The following is a 17712-nucleotide window of genomic DNA, read 5'->3' as shown; positions in this document are numbered from 1 at the left end:
TGCAGTTAAAAGTCTAACCAGTAATATAGTGGCTTTTAAATAGCAGAGAACCTGAGAAAACACATGAGCTTCACTCCACTGAAGCAGGTCTCTACTCTTCTCCCCTCCACCCACCAAGCTGGTGTGAGCATAAATAATATACACAGAGAACAAACACTTTAATAATAAAAGCAACTATTTCCCTAACTGGAACTACTGCCTGGTATCTCAAGGCACGTCCACACTGCAGCTGGAGGTATGATTAGTAGCTGGTGTAGATGTACTTGCGCTAGCTGTACTCTAGCTAGCTTGCTAAAAATAGAAGTGAAGACATAGGCTGCGCCAGCCAGCTAGAGTAAAGTCAGCGCATATATGTCTATATAAGCTGCAGATCACACTCTCAGCTGCAGTGCAGATGTATCCTTAGTAGATCTTCTGTACCTCACCTGTAGAATGGTTATGCCAAGGGCCTAATCCTGCTTCCAGTGACTCAATGTCAAAACTCCTATTGTCAAGGGCGCTGGAACAATTATTATAGTGGGGGTGCTGAGAGCCATTAAATCAAATTGTAAACCCTGTATATAATGGAATCCACTTCAATCCAGGGGGTGCAGCTTCCCCCCCCCCACCCCTAGTTCCAGCACCTATGTTCAATGGGAGAAGTATAATATATAAATGTATAAAACAAGTGCACTGTGTTGAGCACATGAGTTTAATGGTTAAGATGTTGCTATAGTGCATAATCTCATTTACTTGGTGAATTTCAAAAACAAGAATAATAGTAGTGAAAAGCTATTGCTTTACTCAGCATATAATTTTGACAGGTTTCCACACCCCTTTTTGCTTTGTCCCATTCCTAGGTCTTATTTTTAGTACATTGTTTATTCAGCTTTGTTTAGCAAATGAACAGATATACCAAAGTATTAGTGATAGAGAGAGAGAAACTATAGCTATAGAGCTCGTTACATACTAAAAGGCATAGTCACCTTTCAGAGATGACCAAGAATTTTAAACCACCAAGAAAGGAAACAGAGAGAAGAGAGAAGCATTTCATGCCGCAGATTGGTGCTGCCCAAATAGCAGAAACCCCTGTTCTGGGAGCTTGAGACAAAACCACACCTGCTTGGCTGAACCCATCAGAAGGTATTCTTTAACCAAGGGGCCTCTTGGGGAATCACACTGAAATTATGATGCATTTTAACATTCTGAATCCACTTTATGGATTTATTCATAGATATTTAATTACTCCATATTTTCCCAAGTCACTGTGAACACAGCACTTTATTTATTACAGCATATTAAAATATAAATTAGAGTTAAAATACCAAACAAAAGGAGTATACCTGTAGATTTATAAGAACTATGTAAATTTAGCAGTTAGGCTTATATCTGTTGAATTCTGAACCAGAAATAAAATTTCCTCTTTCTACATAATGGCTTAACGTGTATTAGAAGTCTCTTAAATTTTGTAAAGTTTTTGAAGGAGAGATAAATTTAACAAAAAAATAGCAAAACATAGAACACACAGAGACATAGCACCATTCACCTCCCACACCCCTGTCCTACTGTTCAAAACCATTAGACATACATTGACGCCAACTTGTAGGCTATCTTCTAATCACTGTAAGTATAATTCAAACTAGTTTTATATTATTTTATGTCACCCACTTTCACACGATTCACACTTGTTTTTTCAGCATTATTTTATACAAAACACACCCAACCTACCTTAAAAGAAATCTAACAATGTAAAATTGGTTAATACACCTCATTTAGACAAAATACAGAATTTGTTTAAACTATTTTATGTAAAAGAGTTAATTATAATCTGTACCAGAGATATGAACATTCTTTTCCCAGAGACACAGCACCAACATCCACCCTCCTTTTCTCTTTCTGAAAACAATTATGCATACATTCAAAGCAAATTGTATACTATTTTATAGATAAACTACCTTAAGAATATATTCAGTTTATTTTTGCTGTGTAGATAAGGCTCTTACACATGAGTTATACTGGTTTTTCAGCATTATTCTATACAATATACACAGAGCCTAAATTAAAAGAAATCTAATGGTATAAAATTGGTTAATATACCCAACTATGAGACAAAATGCAGGCTAGTTTAAACTATTTTATGTAAAAAGAATTGATAACACTTTTTACTACTTTTTCCACAAACTCTGCCCTTGTTGTTAAGGTCATCCTGCTCTTTCAGAATTTAATGTATGGAATTAGACTGAACAACTGATTAAACTTTGATTTAATAAATAAAATAAAACCAGGAATGGGGTATTAGGGAAAACTGTGTTTTAGTATTTGAGGGGCAGTAGATAGTATACTTTAAGGCCATTTTGTTTGTACTTTAAATGATTTTAGCTATAAATATATTTTTTGCATTATTAATTTGTGACTCATTTAGCAAAATAAAAAAAGCTAAAAACCACAAAATAACCCAGACTTTTAAAGGTAACATGAACATCTGGATTTTTACGATATTTTAACAAACTGGCTGGGTGGGGGTAGGAGAGAGTTTAAGCTTATAGCAGATTTATTATTCATTTCCACCTAGACTTTTTTGTTACCTTTGATTTAAGGTTGCTAGGCTGAAAATCCACATCAACACAACCTGTAAAAAGCAGGGAAATAAGCAATAAAGTCATTCAGCACTCTGTCTACACTCCTTCCATCAGTTCCTCTTCCCAATCGCAGCTCACCCCCCACAGCCCAACATATCTCCGCCCTCCTCCCCAGTACCCCTTGGGCCGCCTGCAAGCCTCCACCCTCTTGCTTCCATCAGCCCAGAGGGCCTGAAATATTTTTCCCCATTGCAACCCCAGGATAGGGGCCCCCACTCTTTCCACCTCACTTCCACCATGTTCTCCCACTTACAGCTGAGTGTAAGACAGTGGCAAAAAATAGCCAGTTAGAAGGTGACATCAATAGTTCAAGCATCTAAGATTGTCTGTGGGTAGATCTTGATGTGGGTGCAGAGTCCTCCCAGACCCAGATAAATGGGGCAGCTCCTTCAGCAGCTCCCTGGCTTAGTGTAGAGAACTGGTCTATGGATCTGGCTGGGGTTGGGGATTCTCCATCTGGGTATTCTACAGAGGTGGCCTACTCAGTGCCCGACAAGGGGAGGAATTGATCCCACTGGGCCTGATCCTGATGGATGCTAAGTATTGACAATATCCTTGACAAAAGTGTGACTTGTGAGTGCTCAGTACCTCTCAGGATCAAGTACACCAGTGTACACCAGAGTTCGCTGCTCAATTTATGGAACAGCATTTGGATTACCTGCTGAGAAATGCTCTCGTGTTCTAATCCTGGTTAGAGATCAGGTGCTGAGCTGGAGTCCTGAAGGAAAGGAGATGAGGACAGTATGAACATGTAACTGGGCTTCATTCTCTAATGCTTTAACTGCCATGAAGTCACCCTCAGGGTAGATATTAATATCAACAAACAGACAGATAGAAGGGGATCATTCGCTGATTGAAGGTGGATTGCCACTAAATAAAGCAAAGTGGTCATGCAGTGTTGGTAATCTGCCCAAAAGTAACAAGTTACTTGTGGCTAAGGAAGCCAAGATCACAGGGTAGTTAGTCACCCTGTCATTTGAAAAACCTTGGATGTTTCTGTTGTTAAATGTGTTTCCAGTTTGCTGCTTTGAAACATTTTATCATAGTCTGTTAACCCATGTTAATTCTATTTATGGTGTGTTTATTCAAGATACCACCACTTGGAAATATATGGATCAACCTCTTTTCAGGGATGCTGCGATTCAGCCTAATGCTTGGGAGTCAGCTTCCCAGAGAACAGAAAATGTTTCTGAATCGTCTCATCAAGGCTACATGTCTGATGTCCAGCCAAAGAATTCTTACCTCAGTAGTCCAAAGCCACCCAATGTAGCGACAACAGAAAAGTGCTTTATGCAGATCACAGGCATGACCTGCGCATCATGTGTGTCAAACATTGAAAGAAATCTGCAAAAAGAAGACGGTGAGATGTCTAACATTCCTAGAGAGGGTCTGTAAAGTACTTTGGGATCTTCTGGATGTGAAGGATACTGCATTCTGTCAATAATAATTAATACCTAGCTCTTACATAGCAATTTACATCAGTAGATCTCAAAGCACTTTACACAGGTCAGTATCATCCCCACTTTACAGATGGGGAAACTGAGGCAGTAGGCGGGAAGTGACTTGCCCAAGGTCATCCAGCAGGGCAGTGGCAGAGCCAGGAATTGAACCCAGATCTCCTGAGTCCCAGTCCAGAGCTCTGTCTCCTAAAGCTCTTTGTTGTTATACATGTTAAAATGTGTTCTTGAGGGTAGGTGTAATTAATATTCTTATTTACTTAATTATGTACTCATGTTGATACTAGCCACACTACTACACCTCTACCCCGATATAACGCTGTCCTTGGGAGCCAAAAAATCTTACCCCATTATAGGTGAAACCGCATTATATCGAACTTGATTTGATCTGCCGGAGTGCGCAGCCCCATCCACCCGGAGCACTGCTTTACCGCGTTATATCTGGATTCGTGTTATATCGGGTCGCATTATATTGGGGTAGAGGTGTATATTCAATCCATCAGTGACTATACCAGTTGGGGGATATACTGGATAGCTGGTGGATAGACCCATAGTAAGACATAGTGCCTGCCCCTAAGAGCTTCCAATCCGATTCTCATATTCTTCAAATGCTAATAGGAATTGCATGAATAAATTAAAGGGAAGAATCTGTATCTTGAGAAATGGAAGCTTTTGTCCTATTTTGTCAATACGCTCATGGCATACACTAGAGTGGGGAGAGTGATTAAAGCCATTAAATGTCCAAGCATTATATGACTGGTGTGCCCCTTGATTATCAATTGCATTATGTGTTCTCAAAGGAGGTACAGTATCTAATATAACCCAATTGCTCCCATTGCAGGCATCGTTTCAGTGCTAGTAGCACTGATGGCAGGAAAAGCGGAGATAAAATACAAGCCAGAGAGCATTCAGCCTCTTGAAATAGTACAGCTGATCCAAAACTTGGGCTTCAATGCTACAGTCATAGAAGATCATACTGCTACAGATGGCAATGCAGAGCTTATTGTGAGTATCATGATAGGAACGTAAGGATTTTGTGGTACGTGTACAAGTTTGACAGGAATGTGTCTTTGCAAATGAATCTATTTTAATGGGTTGTGGTTTTGAACAGCGATGGTGCTGGATGCTGCTGCTTTTCTTAACTATTCCAGAAAAAAATTATTCAAAAGGAGCAAAAATGTTTCTACTAGGTAAAGAGAGATGAACAGCTACCCAAGTGCACAGAGAAGGCTTTCTTGGCAGGAAAACACTGCACTCCTCATGAATCTAGTGAAAACCTTTTTTTTTTTTTTTTTTTGATCAGTTTCACAAGCAGTGCAGACTTCTTGCATAACTTTGAAAAGCCCCAAACAAGGGGCAGTGGTGAGAGAGGTTGCTCTCAACTGTAGAGATCACTAACTGTATTTACAATTCTGTTCTTCAGATTACGGGGATGACTTGTGCTTCCTGTGTTCACAATATTGAATCCAAACTAACCAGAACTAATGGCATCTTCTATGCCTCGGTAGCGCTTGCTACCAGCAAAGCTCACATCCAGTTTGATCCTGAAATCATTGGACCTCGAGATATTATACAAATTATTGAGGTAAGTTTTTAAAACAAACCAATAATAAATCTAAGGTGATGTTAAAACAAATGGAAGTGACTAAAAGTGCTGAAGGCTCACTGTCCTTTGCAGCTTTAGATAAAGTACACTTAACATATGTGACAAAGCCAATAGTGTATGGTCAATGGAGGCTACATACTTCAAAGGGTAGCCTCCAGAGACATTAACCATGTCAGTGCTTTTTAAAAGTATCAATACCTGGTAAAACTGTGATGTACCCCTCCGTTACTGCTCCATGTACTGCACCAGGTGCTTCTCTGAACTGCAGATAGTCCAATGGAATGTTACCTCAGATTGCTCTCTATTGCCACCTAGAGACTCTAAGAGCAGCTATGAAGCAGAAAGGCACTAAACCCAGGTAAATACCACTTTGAAAACGTACAGTAGAACCTCAGAGTCACAAACACCAGAGTTATAAACTGAATGGTCAACCACACGTCTCTTTTGGAACCGGAAGTTCGCAATCAGGCAGCAGCAGAGACCAAAAAAAAAAAAAAAGGGGGGGGGGTGCTGCTTTGAGGTACAGAGTGTCACACGAACAACCTCCATTCCTGAGGTGTTTGTAACTCTGAGGTTCTATTGTACCTCAATTTTAATTGGAATTGACTCCAATGGTTGTTCAGAACAATCAGTGAGACGCACAATAGATGTTCAAAGCAGCCTCTTAAAAGCAAAACACCTTGTAATATGCCTCTAACCAGGGGTTCCCAAACTTGGCTTGCGGCTTGTTCAAGGTAAGCCCCTGGCAGGCCACGAGATGCTTTGTTTACCCAAGCGTCCACAGGTACGGCTGCTCGCAGCTCCCAGTGGCCGCAGTTCGCCGTTCCCAGCCAATGAGAGCTGCGGGAAGCAGTGTGGGCCGGGCCACCACTTCCCGCAGCTCCCATTGGCCGGGAACAGCGAACCATGGCCACTGGGAGCTGCAAGCGGCCGTACCTGCGGACTCTCAGATAAACAAAGCGTTTTGTGGCCCGCCAGGGGCTTACCTGAACAAGCCGCAAACCAAGTTTGGGAACCCCTGCTCTAAAGAAAATAATACCAGCTCAGCAGTAACCACTACGCCCATAAAATCTGTTACAAAGTGCAGTATCATCATGCCAATTTTGCTAGGGATGCTTTTCATTTTCTCCAGGAAGGGCAGGAGGAAGTGTAATTTTTCTGTGTGAACAGTATGGCAGAGAGTACTCTGACAGGGAAACAGATTATACCAAAATCAGTTAAATTAATTTTGTGCTCTATGTTATTCCTTCAGAGAGTGTTTCTGAGCTGCAGAATTGGTACAGCCTTACAGTGAGTTGCCATGTCAATGGTGGGAGTTACTGATAAATGGTACATTAAGGTGGTGGTGGTGCTGGTGGTTCTGTAAAGCAAATCCTACCACTGGCCTTTCAGATAATGCCAGCTATCAAGTGTTTGGACCTGTGCTAACAGTTGTGTTGTTTTATATTCCAGCAGCCCTGTGAAGTTCCAGTCAGATTTGGGGCCCCATTGTTCTGGGCACAGTATAGAAGCACATGGAAAGCAGTCCCATTCTAATTAGTTTAATGTTTTGGCTCCTTCTGTGATGCTGTTCATTGCTGGTTCTTGCTGCTTTCTGTGGTGGCTTGACATATACCTGCAGTACTGTACTGTTCAGGAGATCCTATCAAGGTTCACAGACCCACCAGATTTAACACTGTCTCACCCTCCATATGGTGTTTTTATTTATTTATTTTTATTTTCTGTACAGTAGAACCTCAGAGTTACGAATGCCTCGGGAATAGAGGTTGTTTGTAACTCTGAACAAAACATTATGGTTGTTCTTTCAAAAGTTTACAACTTAACATTAACTTAATACAGCTTTGAAACTTTACTAAGCAGAAGAAAAATGGTGCTTTCCCTTTATTTTTAGTAGTTTATGTTCAAGACTGTACTGTGCTGTATTTGCTTTTTTTTTTTTTTTTGGTCTCTGCTGCTACCTGATTGTGTATTTCCAATTCCAAATGAGGTGTGTGTTTGACTGGTAGTTTGTAACTCTGGTGTTTGTAACTGAGGTTCTACTGTATTTTTAAATGTTTCCTCGGTGAAGTTTGAGGGGGAATATCAGTCCTTCAAAATCCCAGCTGCGCCCACTGTTAAACCCAGGATGTTTGATTTGTTATGACTGTGGATATGTGTAATGATAGAGGTACCTTACCATCCATGTTTTGTCTTCTACTCCATCATCATCGGCATTATCTGAACTCCTCTCACTTTGACAGGCACTATAAATAAATAAAAAGGAGGCATTCACCAAAGTGTGGAACAGTTCCCTGTTCTGACATTTCTGATCTTAAATGTATCCTTTTAGATGAAGTTTTCATCTGTTTTCCTTAATAAATCTCAATTAACCAAACTCTTTTTTGTCTTGTTTTTTAATAAAAAGGGAATTGGTTTTCATGCTTCCTTGGCCAAGAGAGACCCTAATGCTCATAACTTGGATCACAAAAAGGAAATAAAACAGTAAGTATGACTGTCACAAAGAGAGGGCCTCTACAAGTGTAACAGTAATCTGCACACCAGTAAATCTAGTTTATGCTTGAGCAAGGCATATTTAATATGCACGTACTTAGTCATTTGCTGTTCAGTTCAATTACTCTTATACCCATTTGGATTACCTTTCAGTTTTTACTTGTAGAGAGTTATGTATCTGAAACATGCAGGTGGCAAAGGAACTTCTTCAGCCAAAGTGTTTAATCACTGGAAACAAGTAATGACTTGGAGCCAGTTCTTACGAGGGCTGAATTCGCTCGGCTCAGCCGGGGAGCCGTACATGTGCAGTATTTGGGCCCAGTACTACCAAAGTGTACTCTAATACCATGGATTCACTACTTCTACTTTTCAGATGGAGGAAATCTTTCTTGTGCAGCCTAGTGTTTGGAATCCCCGTCTTAATCTTAATGATTTATATGCTAATACCTGATGGCCAACAGCACGGCACTATGGTGCTGGAACAAAATCTAATTCCTGGATTATCTATTTTAAATCTTCTCTTCTTTGTCTTGTGCACTTTGGTTCAGGTATGTAAACAGTATTTCTTGGGTATTTTCTTTCCTTTCAATGTCCTTTACATAATCTGATTTAATAAATAAAATTAGACTGGAAAGCCTTATTGGATTGCATCCATCCCCCTGTAAATTCAGGATATATAGGATAAAGTGGCCCTATTAAACTGGTATTGATAATTATAATGTATTGTGCAAGTGTGATTTTATATATATGTATAAAGTGAGTCAGTGACCAAATCAAGAGTTGAACTCAGAACCTTAACTCTTCTAGCATAATGTTCAGCCCGGCATGGCACCCCTTTATTTTCTCTCTTCACCTGTCATGTCATGCCTGGTTAGATTGAACTCTTTGGGGAGAGGGCTGAAAATTATGCTAGAAGAGTTAAGGTCCTGAGTTCAACTCTTGATTTGGTCACTGTGTGACCTGGGACAAGTCACTTAATCTTTATGCCACAGTTTCCCCCTGCGCTGTAATAAAGGGATAATAATACTGACCTACTAACTTCACAGGATTGTTGAGACTGCAGCAGTTAATGTGAAAGGATAAAGGAGGGATGTGTACAACACAGAGCAGTGAGAGGGTGAAAGGAGCACAGAGGGGTGGGGATTGAGAAGTGAAAAGGGGGTAAGATAAAAGAGTGAGACTGAAGCGATGGGTAGGTGGGGTAGCCGTGAACTTCCGTCACTTTTTTCCTGCTGCATTCCTGTTCTCTTGCAATGAGGCTTTAAAAGCATTTCCTCGCAGTCCTGCTATGACATGACTACGTTTAACCATTTAGAACATTTCTATTTAATGGACCTAATTCTGTCTTACACACGCTGGTGTAAATCAGGAGTAACTCCATTATTTTTCGTTTGTCATAGACCGGGGATCCCATTGTGTGAAATGTTGCACAAAGAGAACAAAGACAGTCTCTGTCCCCAAGGGTTTACGTTATAAGACAATTCCATTGAAGTTAGACCATGGTTAAACCAGTGTGAGCTAAGAATCAGGCTCATTAACGTCAGCCTCGCTATTTACATCTCTTTGCTATAATCTGTGCTGTATGTGCCCTGCTTTCACTGCTGTGATTAATAGGCATTTGTATATACTTTCACTGACAGTTCCTCGGTGGATGGTACTTTTATGTCCAAGCCTACAAATCACTGAAGCACAAAACAGCCAATATGGATGTACTGATTGTGCTGGCCACAACTATTGCTTATATATACTCTTGTGTGATCTTGGTGGTGGCTATAGCCGAAAAGGCAGAGGAAAGCCCCGTCACGTTCTTTGACACACCACCCATGTTATTCGTATTCATTTCTCTTGGGAGATGGTTGGAACACATAGCAAAGGTAACCAGTCTACACGTTAAGCACTTATGTACAGTAATGGTGAAAATAATATGACATCTCTATGAACAGAAACTGCTTACATGTATTTTGATAGGAACGTTTCTGGCGTGCAGTGTGGTGTAGGCTGCAGTTTGATGAGAGCCTGGTGGGTTGCTATATTAACTGCACTCACAGGATCATAGAAATGTGGGTCTGGAAGGGATCTTGAGAGGTCAAGTCCAGCCGTCTGTGCATGTCTATTTAAAATGTGAGACACATGATGGGTGAGGTAATATCTTTTATTGGACCAACTTCTCAAGCATTTATCTTTATTTATGTTGTTTTCATAGAGTAAAACATCAGAAGCACTTGCTAAACTAATGTCTCTCCAAGCTACTGAAGCTACCATAGTGACTCTTGGACCTGACCACTCCGTCATTAGGTATATATTATTCACCCAAAGCCCTTCAGCCTGCTGGGATGGGCTGACTAGATCTGATGCATTTAACGGTAAAAGCATTTTTGTTCCTATTAACGGGATGGATCATATTGTTCATCTCTCATAACTGGGTGCTTCTTACAGGGAGGAGCAGGTGGCTGTTGAACTGGTACAGCGGGGTGACATTGTAAAAGTTGTCCCTGGTGGGAAGTTCCCAGTTGATGGAAAAGTCATTGAAGGCAGCTCTATGGCAGATGAATCTCTCATTACTGGTAATTTTCTTTAAGCTTAGCAAAGCTAGCTGGCTGCTGGATCTCCTTCTTAAACTGTTCACACTTGTTCCCCATATTCATTCTCCTCTTCATCCACTCCTCTTAGCTTTGGGAAAGTTCTGATATAGATTCAGATTACTTTATGGGACTGGCCTGTATAGCAGGCTGATTCAAACCCTGATATCTGGTTACATCGGACTTTGGGGAAGACTGGATCTGTCCAATTCTGACCATCATGACTTCTGTTGATCAGCTAATAGCAGTGTTGCGTGGACTTCAGGTCTAAGGGGTTTAGGCACAGTTGTCTTAGTTCTAAAAGGTTCAGGGGACCAGGAGGGAGTTTTTTCTGGAACATATTTGCAAAAATGGTGTATTTTTAAAACTAACTAGTAAAGTGTGAATAGACAACAGCTCAAATCCATCAGGAAGTGAATGCGTGGACTTGAGAAGGACAACCCCAAGCGTTCATCAAGGGAGCAGGATAGAAGGATAGCATTATTGACTAACATTTGTTATGTTCACCAGAATTTTTTCTACTTCATGAAGTTTCCTCATGGGAAACTGATGTTGAGACAGACACATAGATATATTATTTTTTAACCTGGTTCCTGCCATTATACATTCTTCAAAAGAACTATAAACCTTAACACTTCATTTGCTTACTTGGTTTGGGTTTGATTTGATTTTGGAGGGTGGGTGGAATTTTCTCATTTTGAGAACCATTCACATCACTAACCCCATGTGGAGAAAAAAATATGACAAAGGAAATACAAATTGTGACAAGCACTACTACACTAGTGGAGCCAGTCTGAACATGGGAACTTTGCAGAGGGGGCAGTTTCTCTAGTCTCTGGAAGGGAGGGGGCTAGACCACTTGATCTCTGACATAGATGCCAAAAAGATTTCTCCTAAGATGTCTGCATGTATTGAGCCAATTTGTCCCTGGTGTTTGCGGGGGTGCACAGAAGAGAGGGAGTGAAAGACGAAAGAGCCTTCCCTTTTCCCCTGTGCGTATTTTGTACAAGGGCCAGGAAGAGTCTCAGGCTCTATGCTCAGAGGAGTATGGCTAAAGAGGATTCTCCTTTACCTCACTTTAATGCAATTTTGGAACGTGAAAATTTGAATTCCCTCCCCACTAATCTCATGATGTTCTAAGTGGCCAAGCAGTGCAGCGTGGTGATGTCCTAGGTGGTGATGGACTTGTTACAGTATTGTTCCACCTCGTTCCAACCATCTGCTGAGCCTGGGCAGACTGACTAGTAATGTGATAAATGGTGAATTCTCTGGCTGAGGTGCATAATTAAAAAACAACAGTACTAGTCTAGCTCATTTGTCTCAAGGTTGCAACTGAGGCACTGTGAACTAACTGATTCTGATCTTTATGAGGGGCTGGGATCAGAGGTCATTCGGATATGCTGGGACACGTCCATTCAAGGCTTTAAAAATAAACAATAGGCAGAGCCGGCGCTAGGCATAAGCAGACTAAGCAACTGCTTAGGGCCCCCGAGCAGCTCAAGGGGGCTCCCTATTAATTATTAGCATGTGTTGGATGGGGGCAGAAATATTCCTGATTAGGACCCCCAAAGGGCTAGCACTGGAATCAATAACCTTCAGAATCAATAACTGCTAGCCAAACAGCCTGTAGGCTCTACCGTGCTGTCTCATCCAAAACCTGTTGGAGTGAATGGAACGACCTCTGTGGGCTCTGGATCAGGCCTCTGGAGGGGAGCGAGTGACAAAGTGAGCAAGAAAGAGTCAGTGGATGGTTGCTGAGGACCCTGCTGTGAAAATGAACATGGGAAAACATTTTCCTGAAAAGTGACACAGCCTTTTAATAGACTCAGTCTTTCAAATTATGGTTCAAAACTGAATTATTATCTAGCATGTAGCAGGCTATCTATCTTTATGTACCTGTGCTCCCAGACTACTTAGATAGTTGTCCTGACCTATTGCTGTTTTGTTCTAGGGGAAGCCATGCCAGTCACTAAAAAACCTGGGAGCACAGTGATTGCAGGTTCTATAAATGCGCATGGCTCAGTTCTTGTTAATGCAACTCACGTTGGGTCTGACACCACCCTGGCACAAATTGTGAAATTGGTAGAAGAAGCTCAGATGTCAAAGGTAAAAATAAAAATACTTCACTTTTGTATATAAATCAGCAAGGCTTTTGCTCTTGTGATACACCTCTACCTCGATATAACGCGGTCCTCGGGAGCCAAAAAATCTTACCGCGTTATAGGTGAAACCGTGTTATATCGAACTTGCTTTCATCCACCAGAGTGTGCAGCCCCCCCAGCCCCCCCGGAGCAGTGCTTTACCATGTTATATCTGAATTTGTGTTATATCGGGTTGCGTTATATCGGGGTAGAGGTGTATTTGTTTTGGAATAATCAAGAAACAGACTTAAAAAGAACAACTCAGTTATGGACTAAGGGTTGGTAGATGTTATCATGTCCACTCTGTGCTTATATTTGTTGTTCTAGTCATAAAACAAGTATCTTTGTGTTTTATTTTTGTAGGCACCCATCCAGCAATTGGCTGATAAGTTTAGTGGATATTTTGTTCCATTTATCATCATCATTTCAACAGTGACATTGCTAGTGTGGATCACAATTGGCTTTATAAACTTTGATGTTGTTCAGAAATACTTTCCTGTAAGTAGTGCCGTTGGTCCCAATATTTGCTCTCAACAGCCCAATGTTAGTAATGTAGCTTTTGTACTTTCCAAAGGTCTGATCCTGCCAGATGCCAAGCACCCTCAACTCTCAAATGTGTTAGGTTTCTGTGTAGAATAGACTAAATGTGTTTATGCAGTTAATTTTTGGCCAGCTTCAACAGAGTTGTCAGTCCATCTTCATCTCTGCATGTGATTCTGACAAAAAATGAAATCAATGGAGATATACCGGGATGAATATGGTCCAGAGGCCTGCGCTCCTGCTGATCATGGATCTGGTCTTTAGAAAGATGAATGGCTTATTGATTACATTTAAGACGTGTAAACTGTACTGCCAGGCTCATAGATTGTGGAAGGCTGTGCATCCTAGAGATGGCATATTCATCCTCGCGGGTAGAGGGAAAAACACAACTGGTTGTATTATTACTTGGGAACAAATCTGCATAGCAGCACTTTTGCATTTGCAATGCTTATTACTCCAAATGTTAAATCTCCACAGGAGTGGGGTATAAGCAAAATTTTGGGGGCCCATGTGGGGATGGAAGAAGTTTGGGGGCGTAACAGGTGAGAGGTGTACTGCCAATGGATCTATCACTATGTGGATCCATTGGCTATAGCTCACTGTGGAACAGGTCTTCTACTTCTCCTGGTGGAGGATCCCTTCTCACCCAACCCCAGTGGGATCCCAGCATAGAGTCATAGAAATGTAAGGCTGGAAGGGACCTTGAGAAGTCATCAAGTCCAGCCACATGTGCTGAGGCAGGATCAAGAAAACCTAAACCATCCCTGACAGGTGTTTGTCCAACTTGTTTTTAAAAGTTTTCAGTGATGAGGACTCCATGACCTCCCCTGGAATCCTATTCCAGAGCTTAATTATCCTTATAGTTAGAAAGCTTTTCCTAATATCTAACCTAAATCTCCTCTGCTGCAGATTAAGCCCATTGCTTCTTGTCCTACCTTCAGTGAACATGGAGAACAACTAATCACTGTCCTCTTTATAACAGTCCTTAATATATTGGAAGACTGTTATCAGGTCCCCCCTCAGGCTTCTTTTCTCAAGACTAAGCATGGCCAGTTTTTTAAACTTTCCTTATAGGTCAGGTTTTCTAAACCTTTTCTCATTTGTGCTGCTCTCCGCTAGACTTATTCCAATTTGTCCACATCTTTCCTAAAGTGTGATGCCCAGAATTGGACACAGTTCTCCAGCTGGGGCTGCACCAGTGCCAAGTAGAGCAGGACAGTTACCACCTGTGTCTTACATACAATACTCCTGTTAATAGACCCCAGAATCATATTAGCCTTTTTTACAGCTCCATCACATTGATGACTCATTCAGTTTGTGGCCCACTATAATCTCTCAGATCCTTTTCAGCAGTGCTACTACCTAGACAGTTATTCTCCATTTTGTAATTGTGCATTTGATTTTTCCTTCCTAAGTGAAGTACTTTGCACTGAATTTCATCTTGTTGAATTCAGACCAATTCTCCAATTTGTCAAGGTCATTTTGCATTTTAAACCTGTCCTCCACAATGCTTGCAACTCCTCCCATCTTTGTGTCATCTGCAAATTTTATAAGCATATACTCCATTATCCAAGTCATTAATGGAAAATATTGAATAGTACCGGACCTAGGACTGACTCCTATGAGGCCCCACGAGATACAACCTCCCAATTTGACAGCAAACCATTGATAACTACTCTTTGAGTACAGGTTTCAGAGTGGTAGCCGTGTTAGTCTGTATCAGCAAAAAGAACGTGGAGTACTTGTGGCACCTTAGCGACTAACAAATTTATTTGGGCATAAGCTTTCGTGGGCTAAAACCCACTTCATCGGATTCATAGGAAGATATATATATATATACACACAGAGAACATGGAAAAAATGGGTGTTGCCATACCAACTCTAATGAGACTAATCAATTAAGGTGGGCTATTATCAGCAGGAGAAAAAGAACTTTTGTAGTGATAATCAGGATGGCCCATTTCAAACAGTTGACAAGAAGGTGTGAGTAACAGTAGGGGAAAAATTAGCTTGGGGAAATAGTTTTTCCTTTGTATAATGACCTATCCACTCCCAGTCTTTATTCAAGCCTAATTTAATGGTGTCCAGTTTGCAAATTAATTCCAGTTCTGCAGTTTCTTGTTAGTCTGTTTTTGAAGGGGTTTTTTTTGGAAAATTGCGACTTTTAGGTCTGTAATTGAGTGACCAGGGAGATTGAAGTGTTCTCCGACTGGTTTTTGAATATTATAATTCTTGATGTCTGATTTGTGTCCATTTATTCTTTTGCATAGAGACTGTCCGGTTTGGCCAATGTACATGGCAGAGGGGCATTGCTGGCACATGATGGCATATATCACATTGGTAGATGTGCAGGTGAACAAGCCCCTGATGGTGTGGCTGATGTGATTAGGTTCTGTGATGGTGTCCCTTGAATAGATATGTGGACAGAGTTGGCAACGGGCTTTGTTGCAAGGATAGGTTCCTGGATTAGTGTTTTTGTTGTGTGGTCTGTGGTTGCTGGTGAGTATTTGCTTCAGGTTGGGGGGTTGTCTGTAAGTGAGGACTGGCCTGTCTCCCAAGATCTGTGAGAGTGAGGGATCATCCTTCAGGATAGGTTGTAGATCCTTAATGATGTGCTGGAGAGGTTTTAGTTGGGGGATGAAGGTGACAGCTAGTGGCGTTCTGTTACTTTCTTTGTTGGGCCTGTCCTGGAGTAACAGAACGCCACTAGCCGTCACCTTGTGTCTCCTGCTAATAATAGCCCACTTTAATTGATTAGTCTCGTTAGAGTTGGTATGGCAACACCCATTTTTTCAGGTTCTCTTTGTGTGTATATATAACTTCCTACTGTATTTTCCACTGCATGCATCCGATGAAGTGGGTTTTAACCCATGAAAGCTTATGCCCAAATAAATTTGTTAGTCTCTAAGGTGCTACAAGTACTCCTCGTTCTTTTTTCTTTGAGTACAGTCTTTCAACCAGTTGAGCACCTACCTTATAGTACTTTCTTATAGACCACATTTCTCTAGTTTTCTTATGACAATGTCATGCAATATTGTGTCAAAAGCCTTACCAAAATCAAGGTATATCATGCTGCCCTGCTGCTCAGTCTGTGCTCTGAGGGTGGGACTTGCCACTAAATGAATATAGTATTCCCAGTATGCCTGGTAACTATAATCTGTTGTTCTGTTTTCTGTATCTGAGATTTCCAGATAGATGCATGTTTGAAATTACTGCTGTTTACTAGACGTTTGGTGCATTGTCTCCTATGTTAGCAAACATACATCTTTCTCTGTTTTGTTGTTGTTTGTTTTTACTTGCAGCATCAGAACAAACACCTCTCAAAAGCTGAAGTAATACTGAGGTTTGCATTTCAAACCTCAATCACTGTGCTGTGCATTGCATGCCCCTGTTCCTTGGGCTTGGCTACTCCAACAGCTGTGATGGTGGGCACAGGCGTTGCTGCCCAGAATGGTATTCTCATCAAAGGTGGAAAACCTCTGGAAATGGCCCACAAGGTTAATATCTCATCACAGAAATGTTGTATTAATATCATTTATACTGGTTGCCAGCTAGAACAAAATTTCCCAGCAAATTCTGTTAATCTATGGAAAATGACTTTTTTTTTTAAATTGGTCATTGCTTTTATCATTTTTGAAGATAGATACTTTTTGGAATCACAGAGCGAGGCAGTGTTTTCTTAATGGTCACTGCAAAGGGGTGAGAGCCAGCAGGTCCTGACTTCTCATGCCAGCTGGTCCACTGATTTGCTGTATGACCTTGTGCCAAGTCACTTTCACCTTTGTTCCAGCTGTCAAAGGGGTTACTACAAGTACTTCTCTCGTAGGTTGCAGGAATCTTGTGACATTAACACTAAACTGGGAGGAGTGGTAGATACGCTGGAGGGTAGGGATAGCATACAGAGGGACCTAGACAAATTAGAGGATTGGGCCAAAAGAAATCTGATGAGGTTCAACAAGGACAAGTGCAGAGTCCTGCACTTAGGATGGAAGAATCCCATGCACTGCTACAGAAAGGGACTGAATGGCTAGGCAGCAGTTCTGCAGAAAAGGACCTAGGGGTTACAGTGGACAAGAAGCTGGATATGAGTCAACAGTGTGCCCTTGTTGCCAAGAAGGCTAACAGCATTTTGAGCCGTATAAGTAGGGGCATTGCCAGCAGATTGAGGGACGTGATCATTCCCCTCTATTTGACATTGGTGAGGCCTCATCTGAAGTAGCGTGTCCAGTTTTGGGCCCCACACTACAACAAGGATGTGGAAAAATTGGAAAGAGGCCAGTG

The 17712-nt window shown here is 41.3% G+C and overlaps 1 protein-coding gene across 3 annotated transcripts in view; it reads left to right on the top strand.

Annotated features, from left to right (window-relative positions):
• Positions 1-17712, top strand: part of ATP7B (ATPase copper transporting beta) — an 86097-nt gene that overhangs the window by 51177 nt on the left and 17208 nt on the right. For all 3 annotated transcript variants that reach the window (XM_065581259.1, XM_065581257.1, XM_065581258.1), the window contains exons 3-13: positions 3709-3978; positions 4917-5080; positions 5499-5660; positions 8086-8162; positions 8545-8719; positions 9812-10045; positions 10375-10466; positions 10608-10735; positions 12702-12856; positions 13255-13389; positions 16734-16928. In XM_065581259.1, coding sequence (XP_065437331.1) covers positions 3709-3978; positions 4917-5080; positions 5499-5660; positions 8086-8162; positions 8545-8719; positions 9812-10045; positions 10375-10466; positions 10608-10735; positions 12702-12856; positions 13255-13389; positions 16734-16928 — 1787 coding nt within the window. The remainder of the gene's footprint in view (positions 1-3708; positions 3979-4916; positions 5081-5498; positions 5661-8085; positions 8163-8544; positions 8720-9811; positions 10046-10374; positions 10467-10607; positions 10736-12701; positions 12857-13254; positions 13390-16733; positions 16929-17712) is intronic.

The sequence above is a fragment of the Chrysemys picta genome, chromosome 1 (genome assembly GCF_011386835.1).
Source record: "Chrysemys picta bellii isolate R12L10 chromosome 1, ASM1138683v2, whole genome shotgun sequence".
Taxonomy (NCBI): domain Eukaryota; kingdom Metazoa; phylum Chordata; order Testudines; family Emydidae; genus Chrysemys; species Chrysemys picta.
This window is presented reverse-complemented; position numbering and strand designations above follow the sequence as displayed.